General features: G+C 29.8%; 4 protein-coding genes across 4 annotated transcripts; 2 read left to right on the forward strand and 2 right to left on the reverse strand.

Moving 5' to 3' along the window:
- Positions 1-297: 297 nt before the first annotated feature.
- On the forward strand, positions 298-6,246 carry Scp1 (Sarcoplasmic calcium-binding protein 1). Its single transcript, XM_070649198.1, has 8 exons — positions 298-375; positions 1,616-1,754; positions 2,362-2,409; positions 2,468-2,586; positions 3,281-3,310; positions 3,386-3,436; positions 4,512-4,664; positions 5,896-6,246. Exons 2-8 carry the CDS (start codon positions 1,694-1,696, stop codon positions 6,022-6,024), a joined length of 591 nt encoding a protein of 196 aa, XP_070505299.1. The 5' UTR covers positions 298-375; positions 1,616-1,693; the 3' UTR covers positions 6,025-6,246.
- Positions 6,247-8,052: 1,806 nt separating this feature from the next.
- LOC139097348 (ATP-binding cassette sub-family F member 1) lies at positions 8,053-11,261 on the reverse strand. The gene is made up of 4 exons (XM_070649154.1): positions 11,026-11,261; positions 8,588-10,955; positions 8,464-8,528; positions 8,053-8,405 (listed from the first exon to the last, which is right to left on the reverse strand). Exons 1-4 carry the CDS (start codon positions 11,181-11,183, stop codon positions 8,162-8,164), a joined length of 2,835 nt encoding a protein of 944 aa, XP_070505255.1. The 5' UTR covers positions 11,184-11,261; the 3' UTR covers positions 8,053-8,161.
- A 475-nt stretch (positions 11,262-11,736) lies between these two features.
- On the forward strand, positions 11,737-13,893 carry Wdfy2 (WD repeat and FYVE domain containing 2). The gene is made up of 5 exons (XM_070649156.1): positions 11,737-11,983; positions 12,047-12,132; positions 12,214-12,650; positions 12,709-12,858; positions 12,925-13,893. The coding sequence occupies exons 1-5, from the start codon at positions 11,820-11,822 to the stop codon at positions 13,315-13,317; spliced, it is 1,230 nt and encodes a 409-aa protein (XP_070505257.1). The 5' UTR covers positions 11,737-11,819; the 3' UTR covers positions 13,318-13,893.
- Positions 13,894-13,926: 33 nt separating this feature from the next.
- Positions 13,927-17,744, reverse strand: LOC139097350 (chondroitin proteoglycan-2-like). Its single transcript, XM_070649155.1, has 3 exons — positions 17,619-17,744; positions 15,879-16,070; positions 13,927-15,808 (listed from the first exon to the last, which is right to left on the reverse strand). The coding sequence occupies exons 1-3, from the start codon at positions 17,650-17,652 to the stop codon at positions 14,418-14,420; spliced, it is 1,617 nt and encodes a 538-aa protein (XP_070505256.1). The 5' UTR covers positions 17,653-17,744; the 3' UTR covers positions 13,927-14,417.
- Positions 17,745-17,951: the final 207 nt, after the last annotated feature.

The following is a 17,951-nucleotide window of genomic DNA, read 5'->3' on the forward strand; positions in this document are numbered from 1 at the left end:
CTTATTTCTGGGACTTTGTATTTTTGCTTAGGTGAAACTTGAAACTTTTTTGTATAACACAGAAAAATCTTCAAAGTTGAATTACCACGAGATGAGAGAATATTTGAGAGAAAAAAAAAAGTTTTTCCTAAGTTTGCAATTAGATGAAAATAATTGATAAAAGAAAAGGATTTCTTGCTCACATGAACTAACAGAGAGGAAAAGGAAAAAGATTTCAAAACCATAAAAATTGAGTACAGAGCGAGAGTATGATGAGCACAAAAATCTCTCTGGCATGACGACTTCATCACTCAGGACTTACAATGGAAACTACAGCACGTTTATAACTTCAGTATTTTATGGTCCGCTGTGGGACGAGCAAGCAAAAAGCCTGAGGTAAAAGAAATAATATCATCAAATTGTTCAACTTATAAGTTAAATTAAATTATATGATTGTGAATGAAAAAATGAAAAATCATTTTAAGTGAAACACACAATTGAAGATAAAGTGAATGTGATTGAAATAAGATATAAATACAATTACCAACAAGCATAAGGAAATGTACCAAAAGAATGCTTTGAATTCTACAAATTTTGAGTTGAAAAGTGAAACGAACATTTTATTAAAATATATAATTCTTAGTCAACATAAAAATCAAGGAAGAATTTATCAAAATATTTTCCTCAAGTATTTCTCATTTCAAAACCCAATCTCACAATGCCTTACAAAATACTTTGTGAATTTTGACCCTTGAACTTTTTGATTTTCAAAGCTTTCGCTATATGGATTGGAAAAATATTTGATGTTTTCAATGAGAAATCTAAAGATAAAAGATGAAGTACATGAAAGGAGCTGTTTGAACTTTATATCATAAAAAATCTTATTATTCAAAATAAAATCATTCTTCAAGAGTTTGAGAGCTTAAACTGTCAATTTAAATATTTATCAAATATATGTCATGTATTTTATAAAGTCTTTGATGTAAATAACAATCTCTTAACTTTAATCCTTTCAAATGTCTTTTACTTTACACAAATTTTCAATTTTTTTTAGAAAAATAATCGATTTCCTTTTAGTGCTTAAACAGCCACAGATCTGATTAAATTTCCAAAACTGTTGAAAATCATAATTACAGAGAATATTATGAAAATTGTGTGACGCTCGACAGAGAATTTAATTTAACTGATTAAATATGACAAAATTAAAAGACTTTATTAGACATCAAAGAGAAAAATAATAGCGGCGAGCAGTCATTTGTCAGGAACTTTTGAAACGATTGAAACCTTAGAAAAAAATGAACCTTGGTTAATTTGAGCAGCTTCTTTTATATAATTATCTCTGTTTGAATTTAATGTTGCTTAGCTCCTTTAAAATATTTATTTGAAAATTAAAAGAATGCTCATACTTGAAGGCTGAAGTGAATTGTCATAAAACAAATTAACATAATGGTACACGAACTTAAAAAATGCAACGCTTTATATAAAATTAAAATTTTAAAAAAATAAGAAAAAGAAAATAGAAAATTTTAATGACATTTTATGTGGTGATTTTCATTTCTTCACTCAACTTAATTGCCCAACTAAAAAAGAAAATTAAATTATTTATATTTGTTTCTAATTTCTTTTCTTTTCCTAGATTAGTGAAAACGGCTTAGTGAAATATTTTGTTTAGTTAATTAAATATATATTTTTATATAAATAAACAACTATAAAAATGTCTGAGAAAAATTATACATGGGATAAGAGAATAGAATTCATTGTTCGATATATGTATGGTAAGTTGAAATTATAATAATAATAAACAATATTAAAAATAAAATTCAAGTTTGATTGATTTATGGGCCGAATCTTATATGCACAAATAAAACATTACAATTCAATTTGAGAAAATTTCATTCATAATTTCCCTAAAGAAAAAGAGAAATGAAAAGCGATACATTAATTTTTATGTGAGAAGTGAAAAGTGCCTAGCTTGTATTGAAATATGATTCTGTTGTTTATATCTGTCTATAGTCACAATGAGCTCGTATACTTATATTATTTTTAAATTTTATTTCCAAGTAAACTTCCTCTTTACTTAAAAATTGTAATGAATCCTGCAAATGCTATTTTACTGCGTTTAACTTTTAACAACGTTATTTTTTTATGTTCATTTGTAAAATTGCCTTAAAGGTTCTTTTTTGCTCATAATTTCAATGTGAATGTCGCATTGTTTGATGCATAAATCTTCACAAAAGAATACATAGAAAAGAGGAAAATTTCTATTCAATTATTAATTTTTAACTAGGATTTTAAATTCTTCCCTTATTATTTTCTCTTTTGAATATTTTAATGGGAAACAACATAGATAATAACAACATTTTTTACCCTATTTTCATTCAGATATCGATAACAATGGATTCCTCGACCAAAAGGATTTCGATTGCATGGGTAATTTGATAATTTTAATTAGAATTAATAAGTGGCCATAAAATATTATTTTTCACAGCTTTAAGGGCAACAATCATTGAAGGAAAGGGAGATTGCAGCGAGAAGAGACTACAGGAATATAAGCACATGATGAGAAATCTTTGGGAAGAACTCTCAGACATTGCTGATTTTGATAAAGTCAGTATACATGCCAGTGTTTTTCTAAAAATATTCTTTTATACTCACCCTTGATATTTACTAGTATGCAGACCTAAATAAGTATATCTTAAAGCTTTCTTTCTCACTTCTGCGATTTTCTGTGGTTTTGGCAGCAAGCAGATATTTTTACTCACTATTTTTCCCCATTTTCTTCTACCATACTCATGAACACTTCTTTATTGTTGTGCTGATATGTTCACATACACAATTGACGTTCACTTCAAAAACATCGCTTAATCTATTAAACTTTCACGATATAAAAATAGAAAAAATCTGATCCTTAAATAATCCAATTGAAATGTTTGTTTCTTCAATTTCCGGAATTTAACCTCAAAGTCTTACTTTAAATATAAATAAAAACTACCCGAAAATACGAGATTCTTATAGCCTTAGACTCATGTTGAGAATATAATGTAATTTCATTTTACCTTCATCTTTATCTGACGATGTAAACAACTTCCAAGAGCGATTTTTACTTCTAAGCAAACAAAAAATCCCATCCGCAGCATAATTCATGTAAATTTTTCAATTAAGTAAATATGAGAAAGAATCTGGAGAGAAAAAATTTTTGACTAAATTTAATTAATAAGTCCTTTTTTCGTAAATCTTAATTATGTTAAATTGATTATGTTTTGATGTTGTTCACATGACATACTTTAATTGTTATTTCTAGGATGGCATGATCACAACAGACGAATTTAAGGTAAATAATTACTTAATCTTAAAAACAATTAAAAGTTGAACTTTATGAATTTTTACTTAATCTCGCAACTTCTAGGAAGCTGTTAGGAAAACTTGTGTTGGCAAAAAATACGCAGAATTCCCTAAAGTAAGTGCTAAACATTATATTGTGTATATGCATGTGTGAACGTATGTTGATGGATAATTAATTTAGATTCCCGTCCTTTTTAATTCACTATGGGAAAATTATTTTCATTCATTCTATTGTGTACTGAGCCACCTTCATAAGTAGATTTAGCGTTTATCCTTTAAAATGCACGATGAAAAACTTTTAATTATTAAAAATTATAAAAGATTATTAAAATAGAGCAGACACAATGTGTGTTTAGATGATGAATATCTTTCCAAGGTTTTTGATCTTTCGCAGCTTAGTTCAAAGTAATTTTTTAATTTATTTGAATCAATAAGGAAATTTTAAATCATCTAATCAGCATTTAATGTAACCCGAGCGACACAAATACCGCTGAATCGTTTTTATCAACACCAAATGGAAGTCACTTCCATTTAACATCCATTTGACTGCTAAAAATAGACAGCTTCCATTTGGTGATAAAAAAGTGGTTTAGTAGATCCACGAAAACTCCGTGGCGTAACCTTCTTCATTTGTGTCGCCCGGGTAATGATTAATTATACACCATACCCAATTTTACATGGGCATTGACGAAAAAAATTTGATATTATAATCAAAAAAAAAATAAAATTCATCTTAACCAATTAAATAATTATATTACAGACATTTTTGCTGCTACTAAAAATATACAATTATATCGTTAAGCAGCAAAGAAACACGAGATTATGTTAAGAAGAAAATGTAACAAATAAAAAAAAGAGAAAAAAAAAACATTGATGAGACTTATTCACATGTGTCACTCACTTTATGTCTTTGATTTTCCCCACAATGTAAATGAAAAGCTTTATGCGAAAAAGAAAAGCTCATTGCATAAGAAAATTGACCCATAAATCACATTAAAACTGCAACAAAAACTGACTTTAATTAACTTCCTTTCTTATTGATTTATTTCATCGTAAAAAGGATAAACTAAGCAATTCCCCTGTCCATAAACAGACAAGTCAATTAAATTAATTGCAATAGATGCATGGAAATAATCTTGGTGGATTTATAAATTAATTAAACTTAAAATTTATTCTATCTTCCTTACTAGGCCATGAAAGCATTCATAGAAGCAAACTTCAAAATCATGGACATTAACAGTGATGGAGTTATTGGAATTGAGGAATTCCGTTATAATGCAATTCAAAGACTTGCCACAGACGATGTTAAAATCGTTGATGATGCCTTCAACGCTTTGCTTAACGTAAGTTAATTATACTAACATTCTAGAATCACTAATTCTGATTCCTATTCTACAATATTATTCAACTTAATTCATTAAACTGATTTTCGTTCAGAACATTTCATGAAAATTGTTTTAACAAATAAACAAACATCGGATTATATCTGCATAAACAAACATAAGCATATAGTTCTAATCAGACCTAAAGTAGATGATGATTGTTGCTGCTGTACAGCATGTAAAAACCATTAAAAGTTGTGAATTAATTTTCTCTTCGGTTACTGAACATTCTATTCATTTTCTTCTGGCTTTTGCTCCTCTTTATAAAAAAAATTTAATTAGTAATAGCAAAAAAATTTGCATAAAACTACTTAGGGATCATCCATTTGTGATGTCACACATTGGGGAATGTTCGGAAGTTAGGGAGCACTTAGGCAGGGAGGGGGTTAGGGGTTACAAATCGTTACGATAGTGATGGGAGGGAGTGGCTGTTTCTAGAAATAGTTACACGTCATTTCTATACGATCCCTTAATTAACTACGATGTGTTGATAACTATGCATTGTTTATTGTTAGTCTAATTCATTTAGTTTGTATGAGGAAAACATAAGTTCTGGGTTAATACAAAGACTAGTGATTTCATCTACATTTTGCAACACAGTACAACTATATCAGTCGATGGAGATGTGAACATAATTTTAAGTCTATTACACTGTATTAATAAGGGTCTCCAATCAATCAAATGAGAGCAAAATTTTTCTTTTTGACAAAGCAGGCACTCAAGTAATTTATTTTTCGCTATTTTCTTTGACTTTTATAAAAACTTTAGAAAAAAAGGTATGAAAATTAAGTGCTTTAGTTTTACTTAATGACTTTCAGATCAAAGTAAATGTTGTCGTATTAAAAAGGGTTCTCTATAAATTATGACCATTATAATTAATTTTTCATAGAGTGTCACATAGCTTCTGGTTGAATCCTTAAATATTAGAGAATATAAGGAAACCAAGTCTTTTTAGTATGGTTGTAAGCTTCCAAGCAACATAATGTGGCGAGCCACATTTTTCACAGTTAAAATAGATTGAAATCACACTGATGACATGCCATCAATGCAACTTCGCGTCTTCCCGTTAATACCGCGACTTAGCAATGTCCTAGCAAATACGTTGAGCTGCTCGGATTAATTAACTAATTAAAGAGTCAAACCATAATGAACAATTTATTTAATTTAAATTATTTTTCTTTTTAATTTTCAGGAAACAGACAAAGCAAATGGTGGCTTAACCCTTGACCGTTATCAAGATCTCTATGGTGATTACTTAGGTAAATCTGAGCATAATCCAGCTGTCTACTTGTTCGGACCACTCAGCACAGGCGATGATTAAATTCAATATTCGCACGTGAACACAAAAAAAAAAAATAAACGAAAAAGAAAATTGAATTTGTCTCATCAAAAATACTTCTCGTTTCTTCTATAATATGACACTATTTAAATCTATTGCAAGTGCTCTATATAAAACAAAACAAATATGATATAAAGGTTTTTAAAAATTATTTCAAGAGGAAAATAAATTGTGCTCATTTTTTTCTGTTGAGTTTTAATTAAATTTCTTTAATTTTAATTTATATTTATTACAATTATTCATTATGTTATGACTTTTAAAAATTTCTAATATGTAGTTTTGTCAGCATCGATAACAAAAATACTTTAAAAATTCTATAAACAATATATTCAATGGCTTAATATTGCTTTCCGGTCAATGAGAAAAAAATAATAATAATATGAACGTGAAAATTTAATAATTGTTCATGCATGCATATATTTTTTGTGGATTTATCCTTTTTATGAATGTTTTAAATGGTATGAAAAAAAAATGTTTATTATATGTTTGTTTCGTGAAAATATTCAATAATTAATCAATTACATAGTGTGACTTGCTCAAAACAAGAAAAAAAATATTATAATCAATTTAAAAATATAAGCTGAATGTAGGTATTTCTCTCGCAATCATCAATATTATGTTAAATTAACTTGATAAGTTTTTATTATAAATCTCGTTTCGCTTTAATTCTTTCTATTCTATATGAATAAGTGCCAAACAACATCTGTTTTCAAAATAAACTAATTTCTGTCTACCTTAAATAATTTAAAAAAAAAAAAAAAATTAACTGTAATGTCATCGCACGTATAAACTATTTAAAACATATTAAACTAATACCTTGAAACAAAACCAAAAAAATTTTTAATTAGTGAACAATGAATTAATTAGAACTTAAAGCCAAAAATCAAAAGTAATAAGAGAAAGAAAAAAAAATCTTTTAGCGTCGATCTCTGATCACATAAGATGTTATTTCAAGTATATAAGATACTGTTTTATTGAATGAAGACCAAAAATCAATGAATGAATAAATAGGAGATATCCAACTTGACTCCATTAAAAAAAGACAACGAGCGATTTTATTCTTTTGAAATTTCAGGTGAAAATTCATAAAAAGCTCAAAAAGTACAGGACTTGACGACTGAATTACGTTAATTTTGATTTCCAAAAATAGCATTGGCTAAGATCGCATTTAAGAGACTCGAGGCTGTATTCTAATATTAAAATTCAGCCTTGACTAAGATCCTTAATAAAAGCTTGTCAAAAGCTTTGTATGTCAATTGAAGCTTTTTAACAATTTATTAACGGATAAAATTAATTTAAATTTTTGAACAAGTTAAATTCATCAAATTTCAATCATAAAGCGCTTTTTGAATGGAATAGCATACATGCGCATGCAGACAGTCACCACCCAATCCACATGACAAAGTGTAGTTTTTAAATTTCAAAGAAGTGGATAATATAAGAAATAAACATTAAAAGTGACAATGGATTTTTTAAGAGATATTGATAATCGAGACGAATTACTGACTGTAATTTAATTAAACTACAATAGTTTTAACAATAAATAATGACCTGTACATTTTCAGATATTAAATGCAGCAATAGATAGAATATTTAAAAAAGATTTGACACCGACAAAGAGCATAAAAATATCTCCAGACGAACTGGATTATATAGCCAATATTTTCATCCAGTACTGCTCTAATCAACTCAACAAATCAGAAATGCTCGACTATTTCCCAATAAATTTAAATAAAAAGGATTGTGTATTTAAAGCTATAGAAGCTAGAAAATTGGATGTTTGTAAATACCTTATGAATGAGCATAATTCTCGAAATATTCCTTTGATGAAGTCATTTGACTGGGACATTCAATTTATTGTTGGAAATTCATCGTTGGCATCATATCGTGAACAATTAGCGACATTAGTTTTTGAATGTCAAAAAGGCAGTAACTTGGAATCAATCTCGATGGAAATGGATAAATCTACTCTTGAGTCAGTCATCAAAAATCTTGAAAATTGCATCGGTGTTACTGAATAAACTTTGCTGATAATTTTTTATTAATATAACAAATTTTTAAATCCAAAAATCATAAAAATGACATTTTTACCTAATCATAGACAAAATAATTTTTTATTTTATTGTTGTACGGCGGCATTTGCAGATATTGATGGATTATTGATAGCTTCACCCAATTGATCCAAAACTTCCTTACGATAATCATCGAAATTACCATCTACTTCATTTATTGTTTGGTCCTCAATGACATATAGAGCACATTCGGTTTCACGGATAAGACGTTCGTCGTGAGAAACAATAATAACACCTCCTTTATATTCATTAATAGCTTCAGCCAACGCATCAATTGATTCGATATCGAGACTAGAAAAAATAAATTTTTAATGTTAAATGTTCCTTAATGAATTCAGAGATTATTTACTTGTTCGTAGGTTCGTCCAAAATTAGCACATCTGGTGCACCTAATGTAAGTTCTGCTAACGCAACCTGTGGAAAGATTTATTTGTTAATTTATTTTCAATTAATAAATTGACTGCAAAACTTACTCTAGCTTTTTGTCCACCAGATAAATCCATCATTTTGATTGTGTGAGCATGACTACTTAGACCAAAAGTTCCCAATTGTTTACGAGCTTTTTCATAAGGCAAATTAAACAATCTTATCAAATATTCAGCTGGAGTTTCTTCAGCTGTCAAATGTTCTCCAGAATGCTGATCGAATCGTCCAATTCTCAATCGATGATTTTTCTTTTGTTCACCTTTTTGTGGATCCAATTCTCCAACTAATAATTTAAGGAACGTTGATTTTCCAACTCCATTGGGTCCAACGATAGCAATACGACTGCTTAAATCAATTCCAAATTCTACATTAATGAAAAGAGGCTTTTGGCCTTCAAACGCAAATGTAACATCATGTAGACCCAAAATTGGTGGTTGAAGTGGTGGTGGATCAGGAAAGCTGAATTTGACAATATAATCTTTAGGCTTCGATAATAATTCAATAGGTTTATCATCATCCAAATCTTCTTTGCCTTTCTTTCCTTTCTCTTGCTTTTTACTAAGTGTATCTTTAGTTTTCTTCTCAGCAGCTTTTTTCGATTGACCATGAGCTTTCAGTTCTTTAATACGTTTCTCTTGCTTATCATATTCCTTAATCATCTCTCTACGTTTTTGGACAAACATTTTCTTAAACATTGTATAATTTCCTTTATAATAGTACAACTTCTTGTTATCAAGATGAATGATTTCATTACAAACATTATCCAAGAAACTTTGGTCGTGACTCACAATAAGGAGAGTTTTCTTCCATCCTTGTAAATAATTGTCTAACCAAATGACAGCATTTAAATCAAGATGATTGGTAGGTTCATCAAGCAACAATAAAGTTGGTTCAATGAACAAAGCACGAGCAAGTGATACTCTCATTCTCCAACCTCCGGAGAAATTTTTCGTTGCACGATTTTGCATAGATTTAGAAAATCCAAGACCAGCAAGAATTCTTCTAGCTCTTGGTTCCGCTGAATCTGCTCCAATTGCCTTTAATTCAGCATAAACTTCATTCAATCGATCCTGTACTTTTAAATTTCCCTTTTCAGTTTCAGCTTCCAAATTCTTTGCTTCTTCAAGTAATGCTGTTCGTTTAACATCGGCTCTTAAAACTGTTTCGACAGCAGAATAATCATCAGCAACAACTTCTTGTTCACAAAGTAACACATCAATATTTGGTGGAATATCGAAGGCACGATTTGCTAAATGTCTCAATAATGTCGTTTTTCCGTGTCCATTGGGTCCAACTAGACCATATCTACGTCCATTGGCAATCAACAAGTTTGCATTTACGAATAAATCATTACCTTTTGCTGATATTGTAAAGTTTTCAACTTTAATATCAACAGCATGTTCCATAGCAGCTTTTTGTCCACCAGTCTTGTGAGCTTGTGACATTGTAAAGTTACTATCTAACTCAGAATGTCCCTGTCCACCCTTTTTAAGCATTTCTTCTATTTGTTGCTCATACATTTGCTTCTTCTTTTGTTTTTTCAATTCCTTATTAGTTATTCGCTTCTCAGATTTATCGGTAATTTCTGCCTCAGCCATTTTTTCCTCTAATTTTGCAATTTCATCTTTAGGTTTTTCTTCTTCAGGTTCAACGACTACTTCCTCTTTAGCCTTCTTCTTCTTTTCTTTCTTATCCTTAGGTTTTGGTTCCTCAACAACTTCAGGTTTCTCTGGCTGGATTTCTTCTTTTGGAGGCACAACTTCCTCTTTTGGTGGCACAACTTCCTCTTTTTGTGGAACAATTTTCTCTTCTTCTACATCCATTTCTGGTTCACTGGGGATTTCTTCGTCCTCTGATTCTTGTTTTTTTGCGGCTTTACCTTTTTTCTTAGACTTTTGAACAGGTTTAACTGGAACTACTTCTTCCTCATCAGATGATTCCTTCAACTGTTGTACAATATCTTCATCATCAGATTCGAAGTCTTTGCCCTTTTTCTTTTTACCCTTCTTGTCTTTCGGTTTTGGTTGTTCTACAGGCTTTATTGGTTCCTCATCAACATCAATGTCATCATCATCAGGTTCTGGAATATTTTTACCCTTTTTCTTGTTCTTGCCTTTGGATTTTACAGGAGCAATCTCTTCTTCAGATTCGCTTGGAAGTTCTTCATCCTCTGATTCTTGTTTTTTAGCTCCCTTTCCTTTCTTCTTTGATTTTTGGGAACTTTTCTTCACTGGAACATCATCCATCTCCTCATCAGACTTTTCCAATTTAAGCAAATTTTTTTCATCCTCGTCATCACTTCCGAAATCATCATTCTTCTTTTTATTACCTTTCTTCTTACTAGATTTTGCGGAGGCTTTGGGCTGTTTTTCTTGAACGGATTCAGTTTTTACAGGTTTTTCATCTTCACTGTCGCTGTAATAAAAATTATATCATAAATTACACTAATACCATTATTAATTTCATAAAATTGTGTAATTTTTACCTTCCAGCAACTTGTTTTTTGCCTTTCTTATTTCCTTTTTTTGCAACTTTCTCTTCATCATTTTTACCTTTCGATTTTCCTTTAACATCTACAGGTTGATCCTCTTCTAGGTCACTATCAAAATCTTTGTTCTTCTTCCCTTTTCCACGCTTAGACATCTTTAATATTTAGATATTAATTAAATTGAAGAAATTGTCTAATTTTTGCATAGACAGCACACGTTGATGAATACTGGGCAATTCTCTAAACCAATAAAATGCTAGATTTATTTAAATAAGGTAGATCAATGCTATACTTTTCACCAAAAATGTAAAATAGAATAATTACCACAATTAAGTATCGACTTAACAACAATTTGCACTGTAACTAATTAATTAAACCACAAAATATTATGATAAAATGATTTTGAAATGATAATTTGAAGAATTCACCTTGCTATAAAATTTAGCTATAAATTTTCAATGCTTTCTAACAGTTCTATAAAATTTAAAAAAATTGTTAGCAACAAATTTGAATAAAAGTGTCTTTTGTCAGTCTGCTTAAGATTATCAAATTTTTAACTAAAACTCTGGATTTTGACGTATTTAATCTTTCTGGAATACTGATATCTCACCACTTATCATTCAGTTATTATAACTGATGTAATTTCTGTAAGGTTTACAACAAATATGATTAGTTCAAAAATGCGCTTTAAATTATCATAGTATTCATTGAATTTATTTCTTATGTGAAAAAAATAAAAGAAATTTTTCACAAAAATTGTATTTTTTATTAATTAAAGAACTTAGGCAAAAATGTCTACAGAAATAAAGCCAGCAACGACTACTGGAAGAAACAATGATAGATTTAATACTAGTAGAAAAGCAGAACTATTAAATAAAATCGAAGGAATTCCAGATGACATCAATAAAGCAATTTTTTTCGATCAAGAAGGAATTATCAGCGTATCCGAAGACAAGTAATATACATATACATTTTAATTTATACTTATCAGGAATTATGTACATTTTTCGTTTGATAGAACAATTCGAGTCTGGTTAAAAAGAGATTCTGGAACATATTGGCCATCTATAGTTAATTTTATGCCTTCACAATGTTCAGCTTTAGGTAAGTAAATCTAATTATAAATCAAATGTTGCATTGTAATCACTGTATGATTCATTCAACCGATTATATTACGTTTTATAGAGTACGTACCAGAGAGCAGAACTATTTTTGTTGGACAAGAAAACGGGACTATATCGCAATTTGTAGTTTCTGAAGATTGTAATAGATTAACGGCAATTAAAGAATATCTTGCACATAATGCACGAATAACTTCATTGATTTTCGCAAAAAATTCTGGATGGATTTTAAGTGCGTCTCGTGATAAGACTTTTGCAGCACATTGCATAGAAACATCAAATAAAATTGGAGGCTATACATTCGAAGCTTGGTGCACTTCAATGCAATTCGATTCCTTATCAAAGCATGTATTTATTGGTGATTATGCTGGTCAGATAACAATGCTGAAACTTCAACAATCTGGTGCCAGTTTGGTTACAATATTAAAAGGTCACACTGCAAGTGTTCGATCATTGTACTGGTCTGATGGTCCACAGTTGTTATTCAGTGGAAGTGCTGATGTAAGTTTATTTCAATTATAATTGTGGATATTCATTTAACATTTCTTATTGTCATTAGAATTCAGTTATTGTCTGGGATCTTGGTGGCAGAAGAGGAACCACTTATGAATTACAAGGTCATCAAAATAAAGTATCTGCATTGGGTTATTGCAAAAGTACACAGGAATTGATTAGTGCTGGTGAAGATAGTGTAATTGTTCTCTGGAAGGTAAGCTTAAAATCAGTTTTAACAAATTGTCACCAGATTCTAAAATTTTATATTGTTTTAAAACAGATAAATTGTATGCGAAAAGCTGCAGCTGATTGGGTTGAATCAGATACATGTCAACTTTGTGCAAAGCCATTCTTCTGGAATATTAAAGCTATGTTTGAGCAAAAAGCTCTCGGCGTTAATCGCCAACATCATTGCAGGAATTGTGGAAAAGCAGTTTGTGATAAGTGCTCACCGAATAGAATCAACATTCCAATAATGGGCTTTGAATATGATGTGAGAGTCTGTAACACTTGTTATGAGACCCTAAAGGACACTGATCGTCCATCATTGGCAACGTTCCTTGATGCTAAGCATTCAATTGTTTCGATAGATGTTGACGAAGAGAAGAAGCATGTTTTGACTGTTGGACAGGACCGAGTAATTAAAATTTGGGATCTATCTAATCTATGGTAGGTTTTTATGCTCTTCCTAGTTTAAGCGATTCGCTAAACATTTATTTTGGCCTAATTTCAATAACAGTGACAGTAGCATCACGATAATTCTCATATCTATTGTTTATCTATGACGAAAAAAGAAATCATAGAACATTACCCAATATGTGTCAATGATATTGAATTCTGTTAATCCAAGTGAATTTCCAAAATTTATCTAATATTATTTCCACTTAAAAAATTAAAAAATTTATATCTTATTCGCATTTATTGAATTGAATTTTCCCAAATTACTGCTTAATTCGTACTAAATGTTTATTTCTAAACGCAAAACAAGAAATATATCATCGCAATATTTTTCATATATTTTATCGCGTGTGAAACATGAACCAATTTTTGATAAAACATAAATATGCGGTGCTTTGTTTAATAAATGCTACTAATTAAAAAGAGGAAGCATGATCATAGATTATCGGTGTAATTATATAAATGAATATATATATTTAAACACTGTAAAAAAAAGTCTTCATTCACTCAAACACACAGGAAATGAAATAAAAATTGTCTTTTCTTATGGATAGATTGATTATTATTACAATTCGAAAAGATTTTTTTTAAATATACATTGAAATATTAAATTACCTACAATCAATTTAGAACTAAATTAATCTAAAATCTTATTTTCTATCGTTATTTGTATCCTTATATCATATATGTAATGTATAATGAGAAGAAAAAAAAATTATACCAAAAAAAAAAATATATATATATGAAGAACTAATAAAAATGAGAAAAATGTGGCAATACAAAAATGGCAATAAGAACTTTTTTGAGAAAAATCTAAGTAATTAAGTCACCATAGGCGAGACTAAAACGCATTTTAGCACGAATCGATCAGTCAACTTCTTAAAACCAAGTTCTATTTGGACATCCAAATGCTATGTACATAAAATTTTAAAATTTAGATGAATAATAAGAGAAAGTTTGCTATTATTGCACATCAGTGATATATAAATAATTAAAGTGAATACATAATCGCTAACTAAACTCCGCGAAAAATACGGAACAAAACGTACAGGTACGAGATTAATATTAAAAATAAATTAAATTAAAAATGAGGTATTATGAACATTCACTGGAACAATAAACAGGGCATTGGTATTTATCTTGAGGAACACATAAGCCTTCATTCTCATTAAATATGAAATTTTTAAGACACGAAAGTTTTGTGGAACTGCCATTTACACAAAAATGGTAGCTTTTGCATCGTGAATCGTAATCAGCAAAGAAACCATCATGTGGACATTGTGCACATTTTCGTTGAACGCAATTTAATTTTAATGCTAAACTATATCCAACATTTGGACACACATATGATGAGGGAGCTACACAGCTGTTTCCATTAAATATTCGTCCATTTCTGCATGTCAATACTTGGAGCTTTTCCGACTGCTTACAATAAAAATATTTTGAACAACCTGACTTGACATCCTGGTAATATCCATCAGTTTTTCCCGAACAATCAGAATTCTTTTTAACACATAAATCAACATGACGCTTTGATACACATCTACTTCCATCAAATGCTTGACCATCTTTACATAAAAATGAATATTTTCGATTCGATGAACAATAGAAATAAGAGCGGCAATCAAGATTGTTATCTTTATAATATCCATCTTCCTTTGTATCACACGAATCTTCATCGAGATTTGGACATGAATATTGTCGATCTTCAACACATGATTCTCCATTAAATAACTCATTACTGGCACAACTGAATGTTGTCTTTCGTCCATTATAACAAAAGAAGTAATTCTTACACGATGATTCAAGTGATCGATCCTGATAATATCCCATTTCTAAATGCATACAATCAGTTGAACGTGTCTCATGAATGCATAATGATGTTGACTTGTAGACACACTGTTTACGATGATTATCAAAAACTTGTCCACTTGGACATTCTTCAAATTGAATTGGAGCGCCACGCAAACACTTGACATAAGCATTACAACTAAAACGCGGATCTGGATGTATTCCATCATTTTTTCCTTTACAAAGACGTTCTAATCTTGAAGATTTTGGACATTCATAAATCGTATCTGGCACACAATTCCCCTCAATCGGATCGAAAACACTTGACGACGGACATTTGAGATGTGATGTTTTACCGTTTGCACATTTGATGTATGATTTGCAATTTTTTGAACTCTCATCAGCATAAAAGCCATCAGATAAGAAGCGACATTCATCATGCGAATGTGAATCGCAGCTTCTTTTACTTTTTAAAGTAGTTTTTTGATTATTAAATAGCATCAAATTTGGCACATCACACTTGACTTTTTCGGCAGATTCACACTGATTTCCATTAAATAGATATCCACTTTTACAATTCTCATAGCTCACAATTTTACCATTATAACAGCGAAAGAAACGATGACATGCTTGTGTCGTATCCGCATAGTATGAATTGTCGAATTTTTCTTGACACGTTGATTCAAAGCACACATCTAATTTAATAAAAAGTATAAAGATGATATAGATTGTAGCTTAATAAAAATAGCAACTTTATAGACTCACTTGTATTGCTGATGCATTTTTGCCTATAAAAGTCAAACATCATTCCTAAAGGACATTCATAATTTATTTTTTGTCCCTCACGACATCGATAATAAGCTGCACAATTTGTTTGTGGCATTGTATAGTAGTACTCATCCGTATTGTTGCATATGAAATTGATACACTCGACTAAATTTGCCAGATTAATGATAGCTGAAAAAAGAGGAATAAAAATGAGGGAAAAATTAGACAAGAAAGGAACATCAAATAATTTTTTACCGCAACACGACAAAATATAAATACTAGAGAAAAACCGAGCACAAATTTTGCTGATTGGCTCACGGAATTACATTCCGACAACAAAAAAAGCCAACGCTTCTTGAGGAGTCTCTCAAAAATATTTATATTTTTTCGTCCGGCGCTTAAAGATCAAAAAAGAAGCAATGAGCCAAAAACAAAATCAGAGTAAATTTTTATCGATGGCGGCGCTATGATCTTCATTAAATTGAATATATTCACTCAATCACAAAACACGCGGATCGTCGGCAATGCACAAACATTTTTTTTTTATTTGATGATAGTTCAATAAACTTGACTGTCTAAATATTTACTAAAAATAGTCACAATGTTCCGCATTTGTAAAAAGAATTTTTTTGTTAAAGACATTCTTATTTTTAACAAAAGCTTTAGCGCCACACCGGAGGCACACGCAACTATTTATTTAGTTGATATATACATAATAAGTTAGCGAATGAAATATGATGTTTAACAAAAAGAATGTAAGTAGTAGCAATAATGACTTGTAAAATTCTATTAAGATAACGATTTGTAATTTATTCTAAAATGTTGTATGTGCGTTAACAAGAATTGAATTAAAATGTCATGATTAATATCAAGTCAAAGAGCCAAACACTAATTGAATTATCTGGAACGCATTTAATGAAAACAACTAAATATTAAGGCATGAGTAGCTCGTTATTATCTTAATGATATGTCATAATTCACTAAGTCATTTATCAGGACAAAATGAATTTATAATCTCATTTACGTTTGATATAAATACGGTAAAATTCTGAAGTAGACACAAATTGCCGCATAATCTTGTTAGGAGATGAAGAAGATGAGACTTAAATGATGTGAATCGATATCGTCTGATATTTTATTTATTTAAATAAATTGTATAAATAAACAATTCCGAAACAAGGCGGCATTTCTCTTTTAACAACCTTATGTTCGCGCATTTAAATCTTTTTAATTTTATTAATTCACTCTCTGCTTGATAAAATAAACAGAACAGAGAAAAAAATTATACACAAATGGCTTTTTTATCATATTTTATCGCTTGTTTCTCATGTTCTTTTCGATCATTCGCTTCTAGTTTTATTTTAATTTTTTTCTTCTTCTTATTCTTCTTCTTTTGCCGGGAGAAGATCTTTATCGCTTTGATGCTGTTCATTCTTTATTTTATGATGATGATCATGATGAAAAGAATTATGAAAATCCGTTTATCTCGTGCAGAGTGAGAAGCTTTTCATGTTTCACATGATATTCAATTTCCCACGAGAGAAATTCATAAAAAAGGATCTTCGTTCAACTTGTTTCTTTCGTTATATCCCCTGCTGATTGGCTAACTGACTTAACAAACTATATGATCAGGATATGATTGAATTATCATCAAATAACATCAAAACTTTATCTTTTCGGCACAAAGCTTTATGATCTCGTTTTTGCATAAAAGACGACAGAAAAATTCATTCATACCAAAGGCAACGACAGCAGCAGCGATGCGAAACATTTTTTTTTTTTTGCTTTTTTGCTTTTGTTTCAAAAAATTCCAAAATCGATTAATTTAAAATTCACTCTTAATTAATTAATTTTGTATCAAACTTTAGATTCTTATTTATGATTATAGACACTTTCAATCATTACACACGCTGATATTTTTTTGCTTTTCTTTTTTTTGTGTATTCATGCAGTTACAAATTAACAATATCCGGCATCAAAACGTTATAACACTTTTTTTCATAGGTTACAGCCTTGATCTTTTTTTCTCCTTTTAATGAACTCTCTTGTTCTTAATTAGATGCCTTTTAC

Source organism: Chironomus tepperi, unplaced genomic scaffold, assembly GCF_022539635.2.
Source record: "Chironomus tepperi strain 1889 unplaced genomic scaffold, CSIRO-AGI_Ctep_v1 contig_421, whole genome shotgun sequence".
Taxonomy (NCBI): Eukaryota; Metazoa; Arthropoda; class Insecta; order Diptera; family Chironomidae; genus Chironomus; species Chironomus tepperi.

What these genes read in the sequence shown, in the direction of transcription:
- Wdfy2 (XM_070649156.1), top strand. Translation starts at nt 11,820, where the DNA reads ATGTCTACAGAAATAAAGCCAGCAACGACTACTGGAAGAAACAATGAT. An exon ending in ATCAGCGTATCCGAAGACAA is followed by an intron (nt 11,984 to 12,046) that starts GTAATATACATA and finishes TTCGTTTGATAG; the next exon opens with AACAATTCGAGTCTGGTTAA. An exon ending in GTGTAATTGTTCTCTGGAAG is followed by an intron (nt 12,859 to 12,924) that starts GTAAGCTTAAAA and finishes GTTTTAAAACAG; the next exon opens with ATAAATTGTATGCGAAAAGC.
- LOC139097350 (XM_070649155.1), bottom strand. Translation starts at nt 17,652, where the DNA reads ATGTTTCGCATCGCTGCTGCTGTCGTTGCCTTTG. An exon ending in TGCTGCTGTCGTTGCCTTTG is followed by an intron (nt 16,071 to 17,618) that starts GTATGAATGAAT and finishes CTCTTTTTTCAG; the next exon opens with CTATCATTAATCTGGCAAAT. An exon ending in AAAATGCATCAGCAATACAA is followed by an intron (nt 15,809 to 15,878) that starts GTGAGTCTATAA and finishes TTATTAAATTAG; the next exon opens with ATGTGTGCTTTGAATCAACG.
- Scp1 (XM_070649198.1), top strand. Translation starts at nt 1,694, where the DNA reads ATGTCTGAGAAAAATTATACATGGGATAAGAGAATAGAATTCATTGTT. An exon ending in AAAGGATTTCGATTGCATGG is followed by an intron (nt 2,410 to 2,467) that starts GTAATTTGATAA and finishes TATTTTTCACAG; the next exon opens with CTTTAAGGGCAACAATCATT. An exon ending in ACATTGCTGATTTTGATAAA is followed by an intron (nt 2,587 to 3,280) that starts GTCAGTATACAT and finishes TGTTATTTCTAG; the next exon opens with GATGGCATGATCACAACAGA.
- LOC139097348 (XM_070649154.1), bottom strand. Translation starts at nt 11,183, where the DNA reads ATGTCTAAGCGTGGAAAAGGGAAGAAGAACAAAGATTTTGATAGTGAC. An exon ending in CTGGTGGACAAAAAGCTAGA is followed by an intron (nt 8,529 to 8,587) that starts GTAAGTTTTGCA and finishes ATCTTTCCACAG; the next exon opens with GTTGCGTTAGCAGAACTTAC. An exon ending in TTGGACGAACCTACGAACAA is followed by an intron (nt 8,406 to 8,463) that starts GTAAATAATCTC and finishes TATTTTTTCTAG; the next exon opens with TCTCGATATCGAATCAATTG.